Below are 22203 nucleotides of genomic sequence, written 5' to 3'. Positions count from 1 at the left end.
GGATGTTGACAGTGGGAGATTCAGTGATGGCAATGCCACCAAATGTCAAGGGGCATTAGTTACATTTTCGTTTGTTAGAGATGGTCATTTCCTGGTACTTGTGTGGTGAATATTACTTTCCACTCGTCAGCCTAAGCTTGGATATTGTTCAGGCCTTGCTGTCTTTGGACATGGACTGCTTCTGTATCTGAGGAATTATAAATAACACTGAACATTGTTCACTGATTATTGCACAACCTTCTTGTGACCTTATGATGGAGGGAAGATCATTGATGAAGCGGCTGAAGATGGTTGGATCTATAATATGACCCAAGGACCTCCCACAAAGATGGAAATTAGCTGGATGATCTCCAAAAATCACAATCATCTTCCTTTGTGCTTGATTAGATTAAATTCCCTACAGTGTGGAAACAGGCCCTTCGGCCCAACAAGTCCACACCGACCCTCTGAAGAGCAACCCACCCAGACCCATTCCGCTACATTTACCCCTGACTAATGCTAACACTATGGGCAATTTAGCATGGCCAATTCACCTAACCTGCACATCTTTGGAATGTGGGAGGACATCGGAGCACACCCACGCAGACACGGGGAGGATGTACGAACTCCACATAGACTGTTGCCCAAAGTGGGAATTGAACCCGTATCCCTGGTGCTGTGATGCAGCAGTGTTAACCACTGAGCCACCGTACCAACCCTTAGCAGACAGAGTTCCTTTGATTCCATTCAAAACTCATTTGGTCAGGACTACTTTAATGCCACAATTGGTAAAATGAAATCTTGATCTCAAGGCTAGCCTTTGTAGTATTCAGTGCTTTCAATTGTTACATGGATATCACATGGAGTGAATAAAATTGGCTGAAGACTAGTATATATGCTGCTGGAGACCACTGGCGAAGGCAGAGATGGATCATCCACCCAGCATGTTTGGCTGACATTCTTGCAAATGCTTTAAATTGATCTTTTGCACTGATGCATTGTGCACTTTACCATTGCGAATGAGGATGTTATGGAGCTTCCTCCAGTGAGTAGTTTATGACTGGATGTGGCAGGAACTCAGATCCCATGGTTATGAGAGTGCTTAGCTCTATTGCTTTCTGTTTTTGTTGTTTAGCACACATGTAGTCCTGTGATGTAGCGTCAGACTGACCTCATCATTACGTAGGTCAGATATTCCTCGGACATGCTGTCTTCCACTCTTCCTCAAACCAGAACTGAATATCTGTCTTTGCAGATTAGATGTGCGTACTATTTAACCAATGCTCATGGCCCTCAATAACTCCTTAATGGAAAGGATAAGGTCAGGTATGTTTTTCCCTCACCACCTGCTGCAGACCAGGTCTAGCAGCAATGCCCTTTAGGACTCAACCAGTTTGGTCAGAGATGATGTTGCCAAACAACACTTGATGAAGGACATTGAAATCTCCCACCCAGTGTATATTCTGCACCCTTGTCAGCACTTCCTCCAAGTGAAATTCAAAATGAAGGAACAGAGTCATTTGCTGAGGTTTTTTGGGAGGGGGAAGTGAGCAGCAGATTTCTTTGTCCATGTTTGACCTGATGAAATGAGATGATTCTCATGGCAACTCCCTCCTGACTGTAAGTTATTATGCTGCTATCTCTGCTGGTTCTGTCTTGTTGGTGGAACAGAACATACTAGGCATAAGTCAGGAATACTCCCCACTTGCCTGGATGGGTTCTGCTCCAAAGACCCCAGCTCAAGAACCTTCACACCATTCAGGACAAAGCAGCCCGCTTGACTGGCACCAAATCCACAAACATCCACTCCCTCCATCATTGATGCTCAGTAGCAGCAGTGTGGACTATCTACAAGATGCACTGTGGAAATTTGCCAAAGACTCTTGACAGCACCTTCCAAACCTAAAACCAACTTCCACTCAGGAGGACAAAGCCAGCAGATATATTAGAATGTCACTCAAGATCCCCTCCAAGCCCCTCCTGACTGACTTGGAAATATATCATAGTTCTTTCAGTGTCGCTGGGGTCAAAATCCTGGATTTCCCTCCCTAAAGGCAATGTGGATCTACCTACAGCACATGGACTAAAGCGGTTCAAGATGGCAGTTCACTCCCACCTTCTCAAGGGAAACTAAGGAAAGCTACACCTCACAAGTGAACAAAAAACAGTGCCAGGGAGGTGGTGGCGATGCTTTGAACATGGACTGCGAAATATAATTCCATGGTTATGACTATGTCAGGCTGAATCTGTGAGACAGCTTTCTCAGTATTTGTGCTGGCTCCCAGATGTCAGCAAGGAAAATTTTGCATGGTTGTCAGGGCTGTTTGTTATTGTCGTTTCTGGTGCCAGGTCATCGCCCATTCTTAATTTTTGGTCTTCTTAACATGGTGTAGATAGTACACACTGCTGCTAGTGGGCATCCCTGGAGGAGCAGGCAGCAGGCCCAGGAGGAGACAGTCCTGCACTTACCTTGGAGCAGCTGAGTGCTGATACGGAGCAGACTTGGGCTTGGAGGGAAGCAGGAATGGCCGTTGGACTGGGATCTGATGTGGGTGGTCAGACCACATGCAGAAGCCCTGTGCTAAGCTGTTAAACTGTAATGTCTATTTCAAATTTCCAATCTTACTGTAATGCCAACCCTTTAATGATGTCCTATTTTCAATTTCTTTGTCAACTCTGTAAGTAATGTAACTACTTTTAACCCTCTGCTGTATCCAAGAATTGTACTTAGTTACTTGTATCTAAGATGTCATCATAAGGCAGCAGACATTGGAAAAACCTTTCCCTGTCCTCCTGCAATGGAGTACATGTGACAATAAAATGATATTGACATTGACAATAAAACAATATCGAGGACGGACTGAGTCTTTGTGGATGAGGAGACAATTAATTGGGCTGCTTTGTCCAAGATGGTGTCAAGTTTCTGGAGTGTTGTTGGTGCAGAGAGTTTCCCCCACCAACTCCCACTGATTCCAGTTTTGCACAGGCTCCTAGATGCCACACCCGGTCAAATGCAGCCTTGATGTTAAGCAGTTTTGTCTATGTTTGAACCAAAGCTCGAATGAGGTCAGGAGTTGCTGTGGTGTTACGTGAATCCAGGTTTCCCACAGATTACCTCAATTTCTAGATTACAATGACCATCAAAAATACCACCGTGGCTTTTTGGCAGGTGCACGAGGCTGTTACCAGTTGTCACAGGGAAAAACCATGCGTTGAAAGGACAGAACTGCTAGATTGATGGTACACCCACAACTTCTTTCTCTCAGTGAGGTGGGAACCACACTTCGTCCTCCTCTTTCTACTTACTTCGCTCCAGCACTAACCACATTCTCAATATTATTTTCTCATAAAGCTGATTGGTGCTGAAAATGTCTCGGTAGTGAGGAGGCCCAAGGAACAGATGGACAGACCTAATCAATAAGCTGGGGAGGGAAGGGGAGAGTGGACAAATATTGGCAAGAGCCTGAGGCTACTACCAGTGGTCCTGTCACAAGCAGATCAAGGAACTCAAATACAGTCCGGGGTGCTTTACACGTTATATCAGTTGGAGAAGACAGCGATCTTCCCTGAAAACTAATCGAGTTGGATAAAACTGGTTGGACCGTTTGCAATACAGTGTTTGTGAGCTGGCGAGGAGCTTCTGCATGTACACTAATTTTAAACCTGGATAAATCTATTGTTTAATTTTGTTTAATGATGCACTTGTGGACATTAAGCCCAACTTACCTCAATGGTGTTGGACTCAGAGTTCCGATAAATCCTCCAAATCCTGAGAAAAGAATCCTCAGCTCCCGACAGCAGCTGTTTGGAAATTGAGATGTTACCACATGGTAAAGGGATCTCACAAATTATGTTGTAGATTATATCAATAAAGATGCAGTAGCAGACATTTAAGATGATATTTCAGAATGTGTAAAGTAGTGTGATGAAAAGGATCAGATTTTTTTTAGAACTTAGGTTCAAAACAGGGAAGATTACTTAAGAATATCTGGTCGGCACAGACGAATTGGACAAAGAGGTCTAATTCCATGCTAAATGACACTACGACTACAATTGAATACAAAAGTATGAACTGAATACAAAATATAGAGGGGACTGGTGAAACTGCATCTGGAATTCCATAGACAACACTAGTCTCCTTATTGAAGAAAGGATGCAACAGCATTGGAAGCAGTTTGGAGAAGATTTACTAGACCAACTCCAGGAATGGGTAAGTTGCCTTATGAGGAAAGGTTGTTCGAGGTAGGCTCATATCCACTGGAGTTGAGAAAAATAAGACGGACCTTGATTGAAAAATGTAAGATTCTGAGGAGCCTTGAAAGGGTGGATGTGAAAAGGAGATGTCTTCATATGGGGAAATCTAGAAATAGGGAATTACTATTTAAATGTAAATAGTCATTCATTTAAAACAGAGATAAGCAGAACTGTTGATAGAGGGTTGAGCATCTTTGGAACTTCTTTCACAAAGGATGATACAAGCAGAGTCTGCATCACTAAGGCAGAGGTAGATAAATTCTTGATAGGCAACGGAGTAATAGGTTATCGAGAGTGGTGCAATAATTCGCATTAATCCAATTGAACTGCAGAGCAGGGTCAAAAGGTTGAGTGGTCAACTCCTAATTAGTATGTCTGCAAGTTCATATTTTGTGATGCAAACAATCCAACTCCTTCATGGAGCAACATAGCAGGGAGAGAAAGTACACAGCCTGTCAGTGTCATGCAGGACAGCAGAGCTCCAAAGAAGCTTGTGGATACCTTGCCACTTTCAGATGCGAGGTCGAGAGCGCAGATCCAGCGTGCGTGAGCATTCACCTCCACATGCACTGTACCAGTCGCTGCATCATAAACCAGGATCTGGCCACTTCCATATCCTGCTGCAATGATCCCACTCCACATCTTCACAGATGAGCAAGTGCCTCTGGAAACAGGCAATAATTGGCTAGTTAGCACTGATGGTTCAGTAGTGAGTCTCAATCTACTGCAATGTGATTGATTCTTAACTACCTTCCTGGCAATTAAGGCTGAGCAATGAATGCTGGTTGAGCCAGGACCCACACCTCACAAGTGATTTAAAAAAAGCTTTTTCAAAATAGAAACATACAACTTTGGAACAGGTCATTCAGCTCCTTGAGCTTGCTCTACCACTCAATAAGCTGATGTTAGTGTGATCTTAAATCCCCTTTCCTATCTATGCCTGATACCCATTGACTTTCTCGTTCATCAAAGAAAAGTGCAGTGTGGGGGAATAAAGGTACATGCAGGCCAGGACGATGGGATTTTAACTCCGGGTAGCTGGTCCAGTATTTGAAATACTGAGCACTCCTAAAGTTAGAAATTAGAAATCCTACAGTGTGGAAAACAGGCCTTTCGGCCCAACAAGTCTGTACCGATTCTCTGAAGAGCATCCCACCCACACTCACACCACGATCTTATCGCTGCAACCTGCATTTCCCATGGTTAGCCCCACCTACCTTTACAGCCCAGTGATGATATGGGCAACTTAGCTAACCTGCAAATCTTTGGACTGTGGGAGGAAACTGCAGCATCTGGAGAAAACCCATGCAGACATGGGTCGAATATCCAAACTCCACACAGACAGTCACCCCAGGCTGGAATTGAACCCAGGTCCCTGGTGTTGTGAGGCTGCAGTGCTTACCACCAAGCCACTGTGCCGCATCAAATGTGTCAACTCTGGAAAGTTCAGATCCAGGCGCCCAGTGCGAACTCATAGCTGTAGTGGAGCTGCATTCTGCATCAACGAAGCGGTTGTAGCACCAACTCATGGCTGTTGTGTCAGAGGTGAGTTTGGGCTCCCGGCACTGTTTGCGTCCAAAGCAAATTCATAGAAGCAGAGACAGCTTTGGTGCCCAGTAGAACACCCACCAGCATCAGCAGCTGCTGCATTGGCAAGGTATGCTTGAAGTGGACTGGTGATGGCGGAATCGGGTTTGGGCTGGTGCAGTACCCAGCAGCAATGGTGGCATCTGCATTAGTGAGGTCCAGCAAGGATGCATAGTGGTAAGTAAACTGGTGGACAAGCAGAAGGCTGGAAGACCACAGGAAGCCAGGCAACATCAGGAGGTGGAGAAGTCAATGTTTTGGATATAACACTTCTTCAGGACTGGGGTTGGGTGGAAGGGGAGCTGCAGATAAAGTGGGGGCGGATCAGGCAGGAGGAATAGGTGACCACAGGCAGAGGGCACAACCTGGTTGGTCAATGGGAGGAATGAATCTGGTTGGGAGCTGTTTCATTGGCTTTTCGGTTTCAAAGTCTCTTCAAACCAAACTGGTGGAGGCTTGACAGCACCAAAGAGTGGCGACATTCATTCCAGCTGCGACAGTAAGGTAAAGGGGACTTGTGCCTCACTACCAGCCTCATGGCCCATGCTGGGGTGCTTAACAATAAGCAGTGGAAAGCAGTTCCTTTGTATTCTATGTTTTGGTTTATTTTTCCATGTTTTGAGATGACACCAGAGAGTGGTGACATATACAACATTTTTCACTGTATTTTGTAACAAAATACACATGGCAATAAGTAAAACCAGTCAGATTATTAATCAACTTTGTGATTCTCCATTACACTTATTGGAGTGAGAGAAGACAAAGACATCACCTACCCATAAGCTGCCAACTTATGCATTAATTTAAAATCTTCCCCTGATTTCCAGATACACAGGACCCCAGAGTCATCTGCCGTCACCAGATCTGCAACATACTCCTACAGAATGAAACCAGCATCAATCAATCCCAGTAAAACATTCTATTATTGGATACTTGGGAAAAAAATGGGATATGAGAAAAACTCGGATTGTATTTGGAGTACCCCTGTGCAGTGAACCTTGCTTAAAGTGCCCCACGAGTCCTCTCAAACAGTGCACACTCAGAGTCAAAAGGTGTGGTGCTGGAAAAGTACAGCAGGTCAGGCTGCAGCCAAGGAGCAGTAGAGTCGACATTTCGGGCATAAGCCCTTCATTGCCCGAAACGTTGACTCTCCTACTCCTCAGATGCTGCCTGACCTGCTGCTGTGCTTTTCCAGCACCACACTTTTCGATTCTGATCTTCAGCATCTGCAGTCCTCACTTTCAGATCCAATTCAGTGTCACCTCTCAAACACCTTCAGCAATGGCTTCACTTCCCAGAAAATAACATGCAACATACATACACAAAATCATATTATAGTAAAGACCACATGTTTAAAATTTCTTTTATGTCACAAAGGAAGGCGCAGCTATAAACCAAGGAGGCTGTGCAAAGTGGCTGCAGTTTCAAAAGGTCTTGTTATTGGAACACTTTGTGAATCATATACAATTTGGTGTTTTTCTTGGGGCAGTGAGAATAATCAAATGCCATGGAACCAATGGGTTATGAACTAAGGAGCAACAATATTTTGATTGCCTCCTGACCAGGTGACCACAGCCTGTATGTGGCCAGTGCAGTGGAAAACACCTTGAGAAAGCATCAAAAACGACCTAGAGCTTTAGCTTTTGCAGAAGTACCAGGAAGTCCCCAGTAACAGCTAGTTTTCTTCCATTCACCTTTCTCTGCAAATCCTCTGGTGAAACTTCAAAGATTTTGGAAAGATACATTCTCAACTAGTGACAGAAAATGTGCATTGATGTGCAAACAACTTTGTGACAACAGTAAAGAATTAAAAGAAATGAATACAATCTGAAAGAAACAACTCAAACTCGTGAGATTCAGACTGATTCTACTGCACTGTGTTTCCATGATTTCTTCTCCCCACTTTTGATTATCCATGTTTTATCTGCCTGGAAAAAGAAGTTAAGTTAAACTGTAAAGATCTATGAGGTTATCAGTTTGTGTTTTGTTTCTACCATTTGGATAATTTGATTAATTTTTTGAAACAGATAGAAATGTTTAAAAATGAGACAATGACTATCAGCCATTTCCAAGAAATACCGAGACAAAACTAGGCTATGGTCATAGCCATTAATAGACAAAATAACCACTGCCCTTTGACATTTAGTGGTGTTACCATCACTGAATCCCCCACTATCAACATCCTGAAACTCAATTGGCAATGCCAGTTAAATACAATGGCTACAAATACAGCTAGGAATACTGCAGTTATTAATTCACCTCTTGAATTCCTGGACCAAATCCTGTCCACAAAGTACTAGTCACAAGTGTAATGGAATACTCCCCACTTAACTGGATGGACGCAGCTCCAGCAACACTCAAGAAACTTGGCACCATCCAGGACAAAGCAGCCTGCTTGTTTGACACTGCCTCCACAAGCATCAACTCCTTCCACTGCCAATGTTCAGTCGCAGCAGAGTGTACTATCTATAAGGTGCACTGCAGAAATTCACCAAAGATTCTTAGACTGCAGCTTCCAAATACAGGACCATGTAGATCTAGAAGCACTTCAGTAAGGTGTTTGATAAGGTACCCCATGGTAGGCTGATGGAGAAAGTGAAGTCACAAGGGTGTAGTAGTTAGATGGATAGAGAACTGGCTGGGCAGCAGCAGACAGAGCGTAGTAGTGGAAAGGAGTTTCACAAAATGGAGAATTGTGACCAGTGGTGTTATACAGGCTTCGTGTTGGGACCACTGTTGTTTGTGATATACATAAATAATCTCCAGGAAGGTAATGGTGGTCTGATTAGCAGGTTTGCAGATGACATGAAGATTGGTGGATTGCAGATAGTGAAGGGATAGGTCAGAGAATGCAGCAGAATATAGATCGATTGGAGAGTTGGAAGGAGAAAAGGCAGATTGAATTCAATCTGGGCAAATATGAGGTGGTGCATTTGGGAAGATCCAATTCAGAGTGAACTATGTGGTAAATTAGATTCCCTACAGTGTGGAAACAGGCCTTTCGGTCCAACAAGTCCACACCTACCCTCTGAAGAGTAACCTGCCCAGACCCATATCCCTCTGACTAATGCACCTAACATTATGGACAATTTAGAATGGCCAATTCACCTGACCTGCACATCTTTGGACTGTGGGAGGAAACCGGACCACCCGGAGAAAACCCACGCAGACAAAGGGAGAATGTGCAAACGCCACACAGACAGTCGCCCATGGCTAGAATCGAACCTGGGTCCCTGGTGCTGTAAGGCAGCAGTGCTAACCACTGTACAGAGATCTGTATGGAAATCAGGTCCATTGTACCCTGAAGAAGTGTTGGAGAAATTAGCCGAATAAATTAGAGATTACAAAGCACAGTTCGAAGTGAAATTGACAAATAGTTTATTAGTAAGGCGATATCGCGGAAGAAAAATTGACCAAGCTGAAATAGCACAGACAATCTGTCCAGGTAGCCGAGAATTCTCTTCTTCGAGCTGAGGATGAAGCCAGGTTTTATAGGAATCTTGTACAATGAGGTTAATTAAAATGGGGAAAGATACAATATATTTGGAAATTCAGTAATCCGGTTACAATTACGATAATTGAAAAACAGTTATTGGCAGAATGTCCTGATTGTTGATAAAATGCAACATCCTGACAGTATCAATGTGATCAAGAGATTCCAGTTCTCTTTGCAGGTAGGTGAGCATGCCTCCTTTGAACTAGTAAGGAGCTTCCATTGTCCTTCCTGGGAGCGATGTCCTGAATTATTTTCATTAGAGAGACAGAGTTGAGGGGGGACCTGACTGAGGTCTACAAAATCATGAGAGGTATAGAGAGGGTGGTTAGCAAAAAGCCTTTTCCCCCCAGAGTGGGGGACTCAATTACTAGCAGTCATGAGTTCAAGGTGAGAGGGGAAAAGTTTAAGAGAGATATGCATGGTAAGTTCTTTACGCAGAGGGTGATGGGTTCATGAAACGTTGACGTGGTAGAGGTGCACACAACAGCGTCATCTAAGATGTATCTGGACAGATACGTGAATGGGCAGGGAGCAGAGGGATACAGATCTTTAGAGAATAGGTGACAGGTTTAGATCGAGGAACTGGATCGGCGCAGGCTTGGAGGGCCAAAAGGCCTGTTCCTGCGCTGTAACTTTCTTTGTTCTTTGACAAGGGCAACAAGTACATGGAAACACCACCATTTGCAAGTTCCCCTCCAAGTTATTCACCATCCTGACACTCCTTCTCTTAATGACGTTGAGAGTCAGCCTACGGCATATGGACTGCAGTGGTTCAAGGTAGCAGCTCATCACCACCTTCGCAAGGGCAACCAGGGACGTGCAACAATCTGGCCAGCCAGTGACGACCATGTGAGTAAACAAATGCAAACTCGTAATGTTATCGCATCTCTACTCTTTGCATTGTATGAACATTCCAGTTGAGTTAACACAAAGGAAAGTAGATAAAAAAGGACAAAGGAGACCATCAAAACCCAATTTGGTTTGCCTTGCTGCTAACGGCTCCAACAGTTATCTGACCCAAAATACAGTGGGTTAGGAATGAAAGACGCAGGAACATAGGTAGCCACTCAGCCCATCAAGACTGCTCCACCATTCAATAAGATCATTGTTGATCAAACACTGCAGTTCCTTTTACACACCCCGAACCCAACATCCCTGTACACAAGTGGAAATCAGAAATCTATCAATCGCCACCTTAACCATATTCAACCTTCTATAGCCTCTCCATGATAAGAATTACAAACATTCAGAGTATTGAATGCAGGAGTTGGGAGATCATATTACAGCTGTACAGGACATTGGTTAGGCCACTGTTGGAATATTGTGCGCAATTCTGGTCTCCTTCCTATCGGAAATATGTTGCGAAACATGACAGGGTTCAGAAAAGATTGACAAGGATATTGCCAGGGTTGGAGGATTTGAGCTACAGGGAGAGGCTGAACAGGCTGGGGCTGTTTTCCCTGGAGTGTCGGAGGCTTCAGGGATGACCTTATAAAGGTTTACAAAATTATGAGGGGCATGGATAGGATAAATAGACAAAGTCTTTTCCTTGGGGTCGGTGAGTGCAGAACTAGAGGGCATAGGTTTAGGGTGAGAGGAGAAAGATATAAAAGAGACCTAAGGGACAACTTTTTCAGAGGGTGGGACGTGTATGGAATGTGCTGCCAGAGGAAGTGGTGGCGGCTGGTACAATTGCAACATTTAAGAGGCATTTGGATGGGTATATGAATAGGAAGGGTTTGGAGGGGTATGGGCCAGGCACTGGCAGGTGGGACTAGACTGGGTTGGGATCGCTGGTTGGCATGGACAGGTTGGATTGAAGGGTCAGTTTCCATGCTGTACATCTCTATGACTCTAATTAAAAGTAAATTCTTCTCTTCTTGGAGATAATGTCATTTACTGTCATTAAAGACTACGCTGCACATTTTGGGTGAAGGACATCTCATCTAGGCTGGACAGGAAGCTGGAGAGGAGGGATCCAGTTGTTGTCATCTGGTACTACTTACTTGAGTGAATGCATAAAAGAAACTAATTCACTGCATAAATGGAGATTAATGGGTAATAATCATTATAGAGATATGGTCATATGGAAGTTGAAATTGAGAACTGAACATTCAGGGGTAGAGACCTTTTGAAAGAACTGGCAGGAAGGGAAGAATGGTGATATGGCATTCTTAGTACAGGATGGAATTAGTACAATAACAAGAAATAATCTTGGATCGGAAGATGTAGAATCCATATGGGAGGAGGTAAGAAAAAAATAAGGGAACGTTGTTGTAGTCATCTAGAGGCTCCCTAATAGTAGTCACACAGTGCAAGGGCTGATTAGGGATAGTCAACGTGGCTTTGTGCGTGGGAAATCATGTCCACAAACTTGATTGAGTTTTTTGAAGAAGTAACAAAGAAGATCGATGAGAGCAGAGCAGTAGATGTGATCTATATGGACTTCAGTAAGGCGTTCGACAAGGTTCCCCATGGGAGACTGATTAGCGAGGTTAGATCTCATGGAATACAGGGAGAACTAGCCATTTGGATACAGAACTGGCTCAAAGGTAGAAAATAGAGGGTGGTGGTGGAGCGTTGTTTTTCAGACTGGAGGCCTGTGACCAGAGGAGTGCCACAAGAATCGGTGCTGGGCACTCTATTTTTTGTCATTTACAAATCCATGATTTGGATGCGAGCAAAAGAGATACAGTTAGTAAGTTTGCAGATGACACCAAAATTGGAGGTGTAGTGGACAGCGAAGAGGGTTACTTCAGATTACAACAGAATCTGGACCAGATGGGCCAATGGGCTGAGAAGTGGCAGATGGAGTTTAATTCAGATAAATGTGAGGTGCTGCATTTTGGGAAAGCAAATCTTAGCAGGACTTGTATGCTTAATGGTCCTAAGGAGTGTTGCTGAACAAAGAGACCTTGGAGTGCAAGTTCATAGCTCCTTGAAAGTGGAGTCGCAGATAGATAGGATAGTGAAGAAGGCATTTGGTATGCTTTCCTATATTGGTCAGAGTATTGAGTACAGGGGTTGGGAGGTCATGTTGTGGCTGTACAGGACATTGGTTAGGCAACTGTTGGAATATTGCGTGCAATTCTGGTCTCCTTCCTATTGGAAAGATGTTGTGAAACTTGAAAGGGTTCAGAAAAGATTTACAAGGATGTTGCCAGGGTTAGAGGCTGGGGCTGTTTTCCCTGGAGCATCGGAGGCTTATAGAGGTATACAAAATTATGAGGGGCATGGTTAGGGTAAATAGACAAAGTCTTTTCCCTGGGGTCGGGGAGTCCAGAACTCGAGGGCATAGGTTTAGGATGAGAGGGGAAAGATATAAAAAAGATCTAAGGGACAACCTTTTCACGCAGAGGGTGGCACGTATATGGAATGAGCTGCCAGAGGAAGTGGTGGAGGCTGGTACAATTGCAACATTTAAGAGGCATTTGGATGGGTATATGAATAGGAAGGGTTTGGAGGCATATGGGCCGGGTGCTAGCAGGTGAGACTAGATTGGGTTGGGATAGCTGGTCGGCATGGACAGGTTGGACTGAAGGGTCTGTTTCCATGCAGTACATCTCTATGACTCTATGGTACAGAGAATAAATGAGAAGATATTAGGAGGAAGGTATAAAGGAGACATCAGAGGTAGGTTCTTTACGCAGAAAGTTGGGAGTGCACGGAATGCGTAGCCAGCTGAGGTGGCAGAAGCGAAGTCATTGGGGACATTTAAGCGACTGCTGGACATGCACATGGATAGCAGTGTGTTGAGGGGTGCGTAGGTTACTATATTTTACATTAGGATTAAGTCTCAGCACAACATCATGGGACTAAGTGCCTGTTCTGTGCTGTACTTTTCTATATTCTATAATGAGGGTGTGTAAAAAGACAATACATTGATTGGTGACTTTAAGCTTTCTGTGGATTGGCAGAGGTAGCCATAAAGAAGAATTCAAGGAATGTAAGGGACAGTGTTCTCAACCAATATGATCCAACCAGGGATCAAGCTATTGTGGATCTGGTAATGTGTAATGAGGCAGGTTTAACAAATAATGTCAGAATAAAAGATCCCTGAGGAGATATTGACCATAGTATGGTAGAATTTAGCAATCAGTTTGAGAGTGAGAAATTTGGGTCAGAAACAACTATTCAAAATTTAAACAAGGGTATGTACATGGGAATGAAGACAGAGTTGGCTGCAGTGAACTGGGAAAGGAGTTTACCAAAAAATGTCAATTGATTGGCAAAATAATTCTGAGTAGGACTGAAAGGAACAGGATGGTCATTATGAGCGACATCCCCCATAATTCCCCAACATTGACTGGAAATGCTGTAACTCTAGTACATCGGATGGATCAGTTGTTGTCCAATGTGTGCAGGAGGGTTTCCTAACACAGTATGTCGAAGGGCTGACAAGAGGGGAGGCCACACTAGATCTGGTGCTTGGAAATGAACCAGGCCAGGTCTTTGATATAGTGGTAGGTGACTACTGTGGAGAGAGTGACTATAATTCAGTTACATTTAGTTTAGCGCTGGAAGGGGACAGCTCCATGCCACAGGGCAAGAGTTATCAATGAGGCAAAAGTAATTATAATGCGATTAGGCAAGTGTTTGGAGGCATAGAATGGGCAAAATGCAGGGGATGGGGACAATTGAAATGCGGAGCTGGTTTAAGGAACAGATATTGCGCGTCCTTGAAAGGTATGTCCCTGACAGGCAGGGAGAAAGTGATAAAGTAAGGGAACCGTGGTTTACTATAGAAATTGCATCTCTTGTTAAGCAGAAGAAGGAGGCTTATGTAATGATGAGACAAGATGGTTCAAATGAGGTGATGGAGAGTTACAGATCAGCTAGAAAGGATTTAAAGAGAGAGTTAAGAAGAGCAAAGAGAGGACATGAGCAGTCTTTAGTAGATAGAATAAAGGAAAACTCTAAAGCTTTCTATAGGTATGTGAGGAATAAAAGGATTACTAGGGTAGGAATAGGGCCAGTCAAAGACAGAAGTGGGAAGTTGTGTGTGGATCCTGTGGACATCGGAGAGGTGCTAAATGAATATTTCTCATCGGTTTTCACTCAGGAAAAGGAGAATCTTGTAGAGGAGGAGAATGAGATACGAGATATTAGACTAGAAAGGATCGAGGTTCGTAAGGAAGAGGTGATATAAATTCTAGAAAGAATGAAAGTAGACAAGTCCCCTGGACTGGATGGGATTTTGCCGAGGATTCTCTGGGAACCTCGGGAGGAAATGGCTGAAACTTTGGCTTTGATCTTTAAGTCGCCATTGTCTATGAGTTTAGTACCAGAGGATTGCAAATGTTGTGCCCTTGTTCAAGAAGGGTCGTAGAGATGACCCAGGTGATTAGAGGAGCAGGAGAATCAACGTGAGCCCTTTTTCAGGAATGAGGAAAGTATGCCAAGCAGGCTAAGATAAAAGGTAGACAGGAGGGACTTGGGGGAGGGGCGATAGGTGGAAATGCGATAGGTGGAAGGAGGTTAAGGTGAGGGTGATAGGCCGGAGTGGGGGTGGGGGCAGAGAGGTCAGGAAGAAGATTGCAGGTTAGGAAGGTGGTGCTGAGTTCGAGGGTTGGGACTGAGACAAGGTGGGGGGAGGGGAATGAGTAAACTGGAGAAATCTGAGTTCATCCCTTGTGGTTGGAGGGTTCCTAGGCAGAAGATGAGGCGCTCTTCCTCCAGCCGTCGTGTTGATATGGTCTGGCGATGGAGGAGTCCCCCATGTCCTTGGTAGAGTGGGAGGGGGAGTTGAAGTGTTCAGCCATGGGGTGGTTGGGTTGGTTGGTCCGGGTGTCCCAGAGGTGTTCTCTGAAACGTTTCGCAAGTAGGCGGCCTGTCTCCCCAATATAGAGGAGGTTACATTGGGTGCAGCGGATGCAGTAAATGATGTGTGTGGAGGTGCAGGTGAATTTGTGGCGGATATGGAAGGATCCCTTGGGGCCTTGGAGGGAAGTGAGGGGAGAGGTGTGGGCGCAAGTTTTGCATTTCTTGCGGTTGCAGGGGAAGGTGCCGGGAGTGGAGGTTGAGTTGGTGTGACCTGATGAGGGAGTCACAGAGGGAGTGGTCTTTTCAGAACGCTGATAGGGGGAGGGGAGGGAAATATATCCCTGGTGGTGGGGTCTGTTTGGAGGTGGCGGAAATGACGACCAATGATACGATGTATATGGAGGTTGGTGGGGTGGTAGGTGAGGACCAGTGGGGTTCTGTCCTGGTGGCGATTGGAGGGAGAGGGCTCAAGGGCGGAGGAGCGGGAAGTGGAGGAGATGCAGTGGAGAGCATCGTCGATCACGTCTGGGGGGAGTTTGCAGTCTTTGAAGAAGGAGGCCATCTGAGTTGTACGGTATTGGAACTGATCCTTCTGGGAGCAGATGCGGCGGAGACGAAGGAATTGGGAATATGGGATGGCGTTTTTACAGAGGGCAGGGTGGGAGGAGGTGTAGTCTAGGTAGCTGTGGGAGTCGGTAAGTTTATAGTAAATGTCCGTGTTGATTCGGTCGCCTGAGGTAGAAATGGAGAGGTCTAGGAAGGGGAGAGAGGAGTCTGAGACGGTCCAGGTAAATTTGAGGTCGGGGTGGAAGGTGTTGGTAAAGTGGATGAACTGTTCAACCTCCTTGTGGGAGCACGAGGCAGCGCCGATACAGTCATCGATGTAGCGGAGGAAAAGGTGGGGGGTGGTGCCAGTGTTGCTGTTCCACATATCCTACAAAGAGGCAGGCATAGCTGGGGCCCATGCAGGTCCCCATGGCTACTCCTTTGCTTTGGAGGAAGTGGGAGGATTGGAAAGACCATCATCTCCCAGGCCATCCATAACCTCATCACCTCAGGGGATCTCCCATCCACCGCCTCCAACCTCATAGTCCCACAACCCCGTACCGCCCGTTTCTACCTCCTGCACAAAATCCACAAACCTGACTGCTCCGGTCGACCCATTGTCTCAGCCTGCTGCTGCCCCACCGAACTCATCTCTGCATACCTCGACATGGTCCTGTCCTTCTTAGTCCAAGAACTCCCCACCTACGTTCGGGACACCACCCACGCCCTCCACCTCCTCCATGATTTTCGCTTCCCCGGTCCCCAACGCCTTATCTTCACCATGGACATCCAGTCCCTGTACACCTCCATCCCCCATCACGAAGGACTCAAAGCCCTCCGCTTCTTCCTTTCCCGCCGTACCAACCAGTACCCTTCCACTGACACCCTCCTTCGACTGACTGAACTGGTCCTCACCCTGAACAACTTCTCTTTCCAATCCTCCCACTTCCTCCAAGCCAAAGGAGTAGCCATGGGCACCCGCATGGGCCTCAGCTATGCCTGCCTCTTCGTAGGATATGTGGAACAGTCCATCTTCCGCAGCTACACTGGCACCAACCCCACCTTTTCCTCCGCTACATCGATGACTGTATCGGCGCTGCCTCGTGCTCCCACGAGGAGGTTGAACAGTTCATCCACTTTACCAACACCTTCCACCCCGACCTCAAATTTACCTGGACCGTCTCAGACTCCTCCCTCCCCTTCACAGACCTCTCCATTTCTATCTCGGGCGACCGAATCAACACGGACATTTACTATAAACTTACCGACTCCCACAGCTACCTAGACTACACCTCCTCCCACCCTGCCCTCTATAAAAACGCCATCCCATATTCCCAATTCCTTCGTCTCCACCACATCTGCTCCCAGAAGGACCAGTTCCAATACTGTACAACCCAGATGGCCTCCTTCTTCAAAGACCGCAATTTCCCCCCACACGTGATCGACGTTGCTGTCCACCGCATCTCCTCCACTTCCCGTTCCTCCGCTCTTGAGCCCTGCCCCTCCAATCGCCACCAGGACAGAACCCCACTGGCCCTCACCTACCACCCCACCAACCTCCATATACATCGTATCATTGGTCGTCATTTCCGCCATCTCCAAACGGACCCCACCACCAGGGATATATTTCCCTCCCCTCCCCTATCAGCGTTCCGAAAAGACCACTCCCTCCGTGACTCCCTCGTCAGGTCCACACCCCCCACCAACCCAACCTCCACTCCTGGCACCTTCCCCTGCAACCACAAGAAATGCAAAACTTGCGCCCACACCTCCCCCCTTACTTCCCTCCAAGGCCCCAAGGGATCCTTCCATATCCGCCACAAATTCACCTGCACTTCCACACACATCATTTACTGCATCCGCTGCACCCGATGTGGCCTCCTCTATATTGGTGAGACAGGCCGCTTACTTGCGAAACGTTTCAGAGAACACCTCTGGGACACCCGGACCAACCAACCTAACCACCCCGTGGCTCAACACTTCAACTCCCCCTCCCACTCCACCAAGGACATGCAGGTCTTGGACTCCTCCATCGCCAGACCATATCAACACGACGGCTGGAGGAAGAGCGCCTCATCTTCTGCCTGGGAACCCTCCAAACACAAGGGATGAACTCAGATTTCTCCAGTTTACTCATTTCCCCTCCCCCCACCTTGTCTCAGTCCCAACCCTCGAACTCAGCACCACCTTCCTAACCTGCAATCTTCTTCCTGACCTCTCCGCCCCCACCCCCACTCCGGCCTATCACCCTCACCTTAACTTCCTTCCACCTATTGCATTTCCAACGCCCCTCCCCCAAGTCCCTCCTCCCTATCTTTTATCTTAGCCTGCTTGGCACACATTCCTCATTCCTGAAGAAGTGCTCATGCCCGAAACGTCGATTCTCCTGCTCCTTGGATGCTGCCTGACCTGCTGTGCTTTTCCAGCAACACATTTTCAGTTCTGATCTCCAGCATCTGCAGTCACTTTCTCCCAGGTAATTAGAGACCAGTCAGCCTTACATCTGTTGTAGGAAAAGTTTTGGAAAGGATAATAAGAGGCAGGATTTATAATCATCGAGCACGCAACAATTTGATTTCAGATAGACAATAGGTGCAGGAGTAGGCCATTCTGCCCTTCGAGCCTGCACCACCATTCATTACGATCATGGCTGATATCCTCAATCAGTATAATGTTCGTGCTTTATTTCCATAACCCTTGATTCCACTATCCTTGAGAGCTCTATCCAACTCTTTCTTAAACAAATCCAGAGTCTGGGCCTCCACTGCCTTCTGGGGCAGAGCATTCCACACAGCCACCACTCTCAGGGTGAAGAAGTTTCTCCTCATCTCTGTCCTAAATGGCCTACTCCTTATTTTTAAACTGTGTCCTCTGGTTCGGGACTCACCCATCGGCATCCAGAGTGTCCAATCCTTTCATAATCTTATACGTCTCAATCAGATCCCCTCTCAGTCTTCTAAACTCAAGGGTATACAAGCCCAGTCGCTCCAGTCTTTCAACATAAGATAGTCCCGCCATTCCAGGAATTGACCTCATGAACCTACGCTGCACTCCCTCAATAGCCAGAATGTCTTTCCTCAAATTTGGAGACCAGAACTGCGCACAGTATTCCAAGTGTGGTCTCACCAGGGCCCTGTACAGCTACAGAAGGACCTCTTTGCTTTTATACTCAATCCCTCTTGTTTTGAAGGCCAACATGTTATTAGCCTTCTTCACTACCTGCTGTAACTGCATGCTTGCCTTCATTGACTGGTGTACAAGAATACCCAGATCTCTTTGTACTGCCCCTTTACCGAACTTGATTCCATTTAGGTAGTAATCTGCCTTCCTGTTCTTGCCACCAAAGTGGATAACCATACATTAAACTGCATCTGCTATGCATCTGTCCACTCACCTAACCTGTCCAGGTCACCCTGTAATCTCCTAACATCCTCCTCACATTTCACCCTGCCACCCAGCTTAGTATCATCAGCAAACTTGCTAATGTTACTATTAATACTATCTTCTATATCATTAATATATATTGTAAAAAGCTGCGGTCCCAGCACTGATCCCTGCGGTTCCCCACTGGTCACCGCCTGCCATTCCGAAAGGGAGCTATTTATCACTACTCTTTGTTTCCTGTCAGCCAACTAATTTTCAATCCAAGTTAGTACTTTGCCCCCAGTACCATGCGCCCTAATTTTGCTCACTAACCTCCGATGTGGGACTTTATCAAAGGCTTTCTGAAAGTCCAGCTACACTCCATCCACTGGATCTTCCTTGTCCATCTTCAGAGTTACATCCTCAAAAAATTCCAGAAGATTAGTCAAGCATAATTTCCCCTTCATAAATCCATGCTGACTCTGACCTATCCTGTTACAGATGTGTCGTAATTTCATCCTTTATAATTGACTCCAGCATCTTTCCCACCACTGAGGTCAGACTAACTGGTCTATAATTTCCTGCTTTCTCTCTCGCTCCTTTCTTAAAAAGTGGTACAACATTAGCCACCCTCCAATCCACAGGAACTGATCCTGAATCTATTGAACTCTGGAAAATAATCACCAACGCATCCACAATTTCTCGAGCCACCTCCTTCAGTGCTCTGGGATGTAGACCATCAGGCCCTGGGGACTTATCAACCTTCAGACCTAAGAGTCTCTCCAACACCAATTCCTGGCAAATATGAATTCCCTTCAGTTCAGGTCCTTCAGCCAGTTACCTCAGGGAGATTGCTTGTGTCTTCCCCAGTGAACACAGATCTGAAGTATCAATTCAACTCTTCTGCCATTTCTTTGTTCCCTGTAATATATTCCCCTGTTTCTGTCTTCAAGGGCCCAATTTTAGTCTTAACCATTTTTTCCCCTTTACATCCCTAAAAAAGCTTTTACTATCCTCCTTTATATTTTTGGCCAGTTTACCTTCGTACCTCATTTTATCTCTGCGTATTTCCTTCTTAGTAATCCTCTATTGTTCTTTAAAAGCTTCCCAGTCCTCCGTTTTCCCACTTATCTTTGCTACGTTATACTTTTTCTCTTTTAACTTTATATGTTTCTTAACTTCCCTCGTCAGCCACGGCCACCGCTGCCTCCTCATAGGATCTTTCTTCCTTTTTGGAATGAACTGATCCTGCATCTTCTGCATTATACCCAGAAATATCCGCCATTGTTCCTCCACTGTCATCCCTGATAGATAACATAGTTTTGTCAAAGGCAGGTGATGTCTCACAAACCTCACTGAATTTGTTTGAGATGGTGACCAAGCATGCGGATGAGGTTAGGCCAGTTGACGTGGTGTACATAGAGGTAAAAATAATGACTGCAGATGCTGGAAACCAGAATTTAGATTAGAGTGGTGATGGAAAAGCACATCAGTTCAGGCAGCAACTGAGGAGCAGTAAAATCTATGTTTCGGGCAAAAGCCCTTCATCAGGAAGCAGTAAAATCAATGTTTTGGGCAAAAGCCCTTCCATGGGCTTCAGTAAAGCCTTCGATAAGGTTCCATATGGTAGAATGTTGGAGAAAATGCAGAGGTTTGGGATTGACGGTGATTGAACAGTTTGGATTAGAAACTGGCTTTCTGAAAGAAGGCAGCCAGTGGTATTTGATGGAAAATATTCAGCCTGGAGTCAGGTTACTAGTGGTGTGCCACAAGGATGTTTTGGGATCACTGCTGTTTGTTATTTTTATAAATGACTTATTCGCAGGCATAGGTGGATGGGACGATAAGTTTGCAGATGACACTAAAGTCGGTGGAGTCGGTGCAGTGTGGAAGAATGGTGCAGGTTGCAGGAGGACTTGGATAAATTACAGAATTGGGCTGAGAGGTGGCAAATGGAGCTAAATGTGAGGTGATTCACTTTGAGAAGAATAACAGGAAGGCAGAACACTGGGTCAATAGAAAGTATTGTGGATGTGCAGAGGGATCTTGGAGTCCATGTGCAGAGATCCCTGAAAGTTGCCACCCAGGGTGATAGTGCTGTTAAGAAAGTATATGGTGTGTTAGGTTTAATTGGTAGAGGATTGAGTTCTGGAGCCGTAATGTCATGCTGCATCTATAAAAAAACGTTAGTGCAGCCACACTTGGAATATTATGTACAGTTCTGGTTGCCCCATTACAGGAAGGATGTGGAAAGCATTGCAAAAGGTGCAGAGGAGATTTACCAGGATGTTGCCTGGTCTAGAGGGTAGGTCTTATGAGGAAAGGCTGAGAGACTTGAGTCTGTTCTCATTCGAAAAAAGAAGGTGAAGAGGGGATTTGATAGAAATGTAGATGATCAGAAGATTAGATAGGGTAGACAGTGAAAGTCTTTTTCCTCGGATGATGACGTCAGCTTGTACGAGGGGGCAGAACTACAAATTGAGGGGTGATAGATTTAAAACAGATGTCAGAGGCAGGTTCTTTATTCAGAGTGGTAAGGTGTGGAATGCCCTGCCTGCCAATGTAGTAACTCAGCCACATTAGGGAGATTTAAACAATCCTTGGATAAGCAAATGGATGATGATGGGATAGTGTAGGGGGACGGGCCGAGAATAGTTCACAGGTTGGTGCAACATCGAGGGCCGAAGGGCCTGTTCTGCGCTGTACTGTTCTATGTTCTATGATGAACAATGGCAGAAAAATAGGTTGTGTCTCACAGCAAAGAAATAATCCAGTGAGGAAGTGGGATTCTAGAAAGGGGATAAAGTAACTATGGCTAACCAAGGACATTAAGACCATTATCAAATTGATAGGAAAAATATACTTTGTGGCAAAGATCAGTGACAATTATAGAATTGGGAAAATTTTAAAAGTCAACAAAAGATGACCAAGAAAATATTAAAGGAGAAAATAAACCATGAGAGCAAAGTAACAATTAAACACCAAGAGGTGATTTGAATATGTAAATTCAAGAGGAGAGCAATTAAACCCTTTGACAATGAAGCCAGTGAAATAATAATGGGGAGCCAGGAAATGGCAGAACCGTCGAACAAATACTTTGCACCAGCCTTCATGGTGGAGAATACTAATAACATTCCGAAAATACTAAATAGTGAAGGGTTAAAGCATTCCGAAAATACTAAATAGTGAAGGGTTAAAGCATTCCGAAAATACTA

At 45.4% G+C, this 22203-nt stretch overlaps 1 protein-coding gene across 1 annotated transcript in view; it reads right to left on the bottom strand.

Moving 5' to 3' along the window:
* Positions 1-22203, bottom strand: part of wdr54 (WD repeat domain 54) — a 72487-nt gene that overhangs the window by 6844 nt on the left and 43440 nt on the right. Inside the window, exons 6-8 of the mRNA XM_087992129.1 lie at positions 6597-6697; positions 4735-4897; positions 3702-3780 (exon numbers count right to left, since the gene is read on the bottom strand). Coding sequence (XP_087848255.1) covers positions 3702-3780; positions 4735-4897; positions 6597-6697 — 343 coding nt within the window. The remainder of the gene's footprint in view (positions 1-3701; positions 3781-4734; positions 4898-6596; positions 6698-22203) is intronic.

Source organism: Chiloscyllium plagiosum, unplaced genomic scaffold (genome assembly GCF_037043375.1).
Source record: "Chiloscyllium plagiosum isolate Xiang-an unplaced genomic scaffold, Cpla_swu_hap1 HiC_scaffold_1, whole genome shotgun sequence".
Lineage (NCBI taxonomy): Eukaryota > Metazoa > Chordata > Chondrichthyes > Orectolobiformes > Hemiscylliidae > Chiloscyllium > Chiloscyllium plagiosum.
The sequence above is the reverse complement of the archived record's forward strand: the minus strand, read 5'-3'. Positions and strand labels throughout refer to the sequence as shown.